Source organism: Hipposideros armiger, unplaced genomic scaffold (genome assembly GCF_001890085.2).
Source record: "Hipposideros armiger isolate ML-2016 unplaced genomic scaffold, ASM189008v1 scaffold_240, whole genome shotgun sequence".
In the NCBI taxonomy this organism is placed as follows: Eukaryota; Metazoa; Chordata; class Mammalia; order Chiroptera; family Hipposideridae; genus Hipposideros; species Hipposideros armiger.
This window is the reverse complement of record NW_017731590.1, coordinates 404,145-409,315: the sequence shown is the minus strand read 5'-3', so window position 1 is coordinate 409,315 and position 5,171 is coordinate 404,145. Positions and strand designations below refer to the sequence as shown.

At 43.7% G+C, this 5,171-nt stretch overlaps 1 protein-coding gene across 1 annotated transcript in view; it reads left to right on the top strand.

Moving 5' to 3' along the window:
* The first annotated feature begins 510 nt into the window (after nucleotides 1–510).
* The window catches only part of L1TD1 (LINE1 type transposase domain containing 1), a 30,664-nt gene continuing 26,003 nt past the window's right edge, over nucleotides 511–5,171 (top strand). Inside the window, exon 1 of the mRNA XM_019655479.1 lies at nucleotides 511–606. Within this exon, the coding sequence (XP_019511024.1) occupies nucleotides 511–606 (96 nt within the window). The remainder of the gene's footprint in view (nucleotides 607–5,171) is intronic.

Here is a 5,171-nt window from a genome sequence, read left to right as displayed (position 1 = left end):
AAGCTACTCCACTAATGGCCAGAAGATGGCGCAGGTTTTCCATTTACCTCATTCATGTGTCGTTAGGAGGAAATATTGATCAAATAAAATTTCTTAATCTCGTTACATAAATCCAGAAGAACATCCCCACCCCGAAACTGTGAAAGGAAACGAAAAACTAGTATCTTTAAGCGGCGTCCTGTTTCCATAGAAGCTAGTCTTCTCCGGAAAAAGATTAGTAGATTAGGACATGTCCTCTGAACTAGAATAGCACTACACCCAAAGGAAAGCTGTAACCAATCCCTAATTCTATCTTCGCTGCAGATTCAGGGCCAGCTGTTAAAATAAGGTGGAATTTAGGAACAACAGCAGTGAAAAGGAAAGGGAGAGAATCTTTAGTCCCAGGGCAGGTCTTACTCAAGGTCATACCGCTGACCAGTGGTGATCTCAACCCAACGGCCTGCGTATGGAGCCAGCTCTCTTATGAGTGGGCATTATTGCATTCCAGGAAAACAAGGACTGGACAAAGTCATGAGTGCCTTAATGAAACTGGAGGCCAAACAAGTCCAGGGGTCGTGCTGCCTGCGTCGCCCAGCCAATAGACCGACACAGGTGCTGGATCATAGAGTAAGTGTTTATTATCAGAGCACTGGTGGGTCTGAGAAGGCAGCGGGTTAACACCTCCAAAAACTGCCTTAACATTCTCAGTTCAACTGGGGGTTTTTAAGGGAAATTCTGGGCATCTCTCCAGAGGCTATGTGACAGTTCCAGGGGTGTCTGCATGGAGCCTCCCTGTGGCCACGTGATTCTATGGTGGGGTCAGCAACCCAGGAACAATGCTGGGATTAGCCTGGTAGATCACTGAGATTGTGATCAATAAGCCTAAGGGTATGAATCATAAATTTCAGGGTAATTTTCTAAAATAGGGAACTGAGTAGGACAGGGGACATTCCGAGCTCCAGCCACAGGGTCTATTGTTAAGCTATAGGTAGGTCAAGGAAAGTTGAGGCCAGGGACGTGGAGAGGCCTCTACTATGGAGGTGCCAACTGGGCCCTGTTTCATTAATAGCAGACGTCCTAAGATGCTGGGCCTCAGAAGGGTTCCTAATTCAGGCTGGAGAGTCAAGCAAGGCTTCTTCTTAGAGGAGTGGCATCAAAAGAGAACTCTGATAGAACAAAGGTCAGCAAACTGTGGCGCACGAGCCACATGTGCCTCTTTGGGTACGTTCCATCTCAAAAGTTTGCCGACCCCTGGAAGAGCCAATCCTGTCCCTCACAACAATTTAAAAATTATCTGAGAGCCATAAATATATTTTTGCAAATAAGGCAAATTTAAAGTATTATTATAAATGAAACTATGATAGCTTTATTTTCATTTTTAATTTTACTTCAGAGCCACATGTACGTACCCAAAGAGCCGCATGTGGCTTGCGAGCCGCAGTTTGCCAACCCCTGGAGGCTCTTTCTTCTCAAACGTTTGCTGACCCCTGTAATAGAACAATACTTGGCACATAGTACGTATACAATAAATAGTGACAAAAAAGTTCATTAATCTAATAAAGAAGGTAGAATTTGGGTGAGCAAGGGCATTCCAAGCAGAATAAGTGTAAGGGGTGTGTCTCAGCCAGGGCTCCAAGCTGGTTTTCTTTAGCATTCTGCTGCTACAAGTCCAGGACTGGCTCCCCCTTTCCAGCTTAGGATGTCCTGGCAGGTGGCAGGGGTGTCAGCTTGGTGATCCAACTGGAACTGATGCGGGCCAAGCGAGTAGCCCCCCACCCCCACCCCACTGGACAGCTTTTAAATCTCCTCTTCCCTAGTTTCTTAGCCCATGGCTTTGATTCCTCTTCTAATCAGTTTCTGAAACCTAGACTAAAGATTGCCCCTGGACTGANATATATGCACCCCTGTGCTCTACTGCAGTGCTATTTACAGTAGCCAAGATATGGAAACAACCGAAATGCTCATCAACAGACAATTGGATAAAGAAATTGTGGTATATTTATACAATGGAGTATTGCTCTGCCAAAAAAGGGAATGAAATCTTACCATTTGCAGCAATATGGATGGACTTAGAGGATATTATGCTAAGTGAAATAATCAGACTGAGAAAGACAAATACCATATGCTTTCACTTTTATGTGGATTCTATAGAGCAAAATAAATGAACAAAAAAAAAATACAAACAGACTCATAGATACAGAAAACAAACTGATGGTTACTAGATTGGAGGGGGCTTGGGGAGTGGGTGAGAAAGGTGAAGGGATTAAGAAGTACAAATTGGTAGTTAGAAAATAGTCACAAGAATGTAAAGTACAGTATGGGGAATATAGTCAATTTTGTAGTATATATATATATAGTGTCAGATGGGTACTGTACGTATTAGGAGATCACTTTGTAAGTTATATGGATGTCTGACCACTGCGATGTGTACCTGGAACTAATATAGAATATTATCAAATATCAACTATAATTTTTTAAAAAATTGTCACAGAAACATAAAGTACAGCATAGGAAATGTAGTCAATAATATTGAAATAACTATGTACAGTGTCAGATGAGTAATAGACTTATTAGGGTTACACTTTGTGAGGTATATAAATGTCTAATCACTATGTTGTTTTTGCATACCTGAAACTAATTTTAAAAAGGGGGAAAATAAAAACTGCTAGAAGATTTCACAGTCATTAAAACTGATATTTTTTATAAAAACGTATATGAAGTACAATAAGACTTTTCCAGTTATTCATGTAACATTCATTAAGAGCTGACTATATGTTAGGTTCAGGAGATACAGAAGTGAGAGATTCCCTGCCTTTGACTTGCTTAATCTAAAGGGGAGGCAGATAAAGAAACAGTGATTGCAATAGAAGGCAATAATGCTATGATGGAGGGAAGCACAGGGTGTTGTGGGAACGTACCATTGAGTTGAGGGTCAGGGAAGCTGCCTGCAGAGGCAGCAGGAGAAGTAAGCGCGGCCAGGTGGCCAGGTGAAGGTGTGACACAGAGTGGGCTGGCATGGTGTCCAGGGAGGACAATAGCATTTGCAAAGTGAGAAGGGTGAGTTCAGCAAACCACCAAGAGTTCAAGTGTGACTGGAACATAAGATGTGAAAAGAGAAGTGGAAAGAGATGTGACTGGGCAGACAGACTGGGTCCTCACCTGGAAGGACCTTGTAGGCCATTTGACAGCACCTGGAATTTATCCTTTCAGCATTCTGGAGTCACTGGGATAACTTAAACTGAGGGAATTTTGTGATCAGATTTGCCCTTTAAAGAAAGCACTCTAATAAAGGATTAAGAACAAGATTGGGGGAGGCTGGAAAACCTCATATACCTGCACTGATGTTCAAATTATTCCCACACACCCCTTTGAAATCAATTTGCAACACAAAATGGGGGTAGAGGGGTGACAAACCTATTAATTGTGAGTAGGGAGGGATGGCTGGGAGTTCACCGAGGAATAAGATTGAAAACAATAATAAAAGGGAAACATGGGTGAACAAGCCAGGTAAGATCCCTGACCTCTCAGAGTTCATCTTTTGGAGTTACAGCCCAAGAGCCTGCAAAAGGAACGGAAGGTCAACAGGGGAACCCCAAGGAGCCTGGTGTGAGAGCTCACCCCTCCCGCTCCTCAAGACAACAGGGTGTATTCATTCTCATTGTGAGATTGTTATGATTGTTTTTAGACACATAAGAGGGAATGAGTTGGGAGAGGAGTGTGAATTATGCTCAAAAAGTAATGGGATTTAAGCAAGTCGAACTCTGGCAGAAGCTCATTTCTGGGGAGCTGGATTTCTGAGAGATCCGTGATCCCTCTGAAATCTGTTCACCCCCAGGCCGCTGCATTTCAATAAACAGCCTCACATCACCTAGATAAGCAAGTCAAAGCCTTAGAAGTCGCCCCTCATGTCTAAGTCCCCCACCCACTAGAAATCTTGGTTCTACTCCTAATGCATATCTAGAGGATGTGCACTTTGCTCCGTCTCCAGAGCCAACAGCCTAATGTAGACCAGCATCATTTTGTGCCTGGAACCACTTCTAACTGCTCTCACAGCTTTCACTCTCTCAACCCTCAGTGTACTCCGTAGAACAGAACGATCTTCTTGAAATGTTAATAAGACCTTATAACCCATCCCTGCTTCAAACCTTTCATTGACTTGGGAACAAACCCAGTCTCTTTAACCTGGCCAAGAATCTGTTCTTACCGACATCTCTCTTGCTTACTAGGCTATTGCAACCTCTCTTTCAGTTCTTCTTGCCCCAGGCTCCTGCCCCAGGACCTACACTCAGGCACCACCTCCCATTTTTGTACCTAGCTAACTCCTCTCCTTCAACTCCAGATTTGAATGTCACNCTGCAGATACCTGGCCTCTGCGGCCCTGCTAGCAGGAAAAAAAAAAAAATGTTCTTTAGCTAAATCCTCAGTGGTAACTAGTGGGGGAGGTAAGGGGTGGCAGGGAAGGCCTGGCTGGAGTGAAGGCTTGCATGACCTCCAATGAGGGCAGAGCCTCAGAATGTTGGCACTCCCACCTTGCCAGGCTGTTTACAGTACAAGAAGATGGACCCCATCCTCACAGTTGTTGGTTTTGTCCTATGATGAGCTTCCATTGCCTTCCAATCGCTGCTTTACCATTAACCAACTTGGATCAGTTTGTCTGGCACTTGACATTGAATTAGAGATGTGAGGGTTTCAGGGCTTGGGCATGGATTTCAGTCCTTAGGTGCCCCCTGCACCCCTTATCCTGCCCTTTTCCAGGACCTGCACTCTGGAGGAGACTTGTTGCTGGAATCTACAAATTGTTTTTGGTTTTTTTTTGGATTTTAAATAAAATTGCTATTGTAAGATGCACATAAAAAGTGCTATCAACAAACAACAAGTGTTGGCGAGGATGTAGAGAAAAGGGAACCCTTGTGCACTGTTGGGATTACAAATTGGTGCAGCCACTATGGAAAAGAGTATGGAGGTTCTTCGAAATATTATAGAACTCCCTTATGACCCAGCAATTCCACTCCTGGGTATTTATCCTGTGGACGGAAAAGGGGCCGTAGGTTAAATCTGACAAGCTCAGGAGATTGAAAATAACCACATAAGATGGCGTGAGCATAAAAAACTTTCATAACCAAGTGGGCCATGGTGGGAAGTCACATCTTTAGCTTCCTTCATCAATTTGGTCTGTGCCTTTTCAGTGAGCC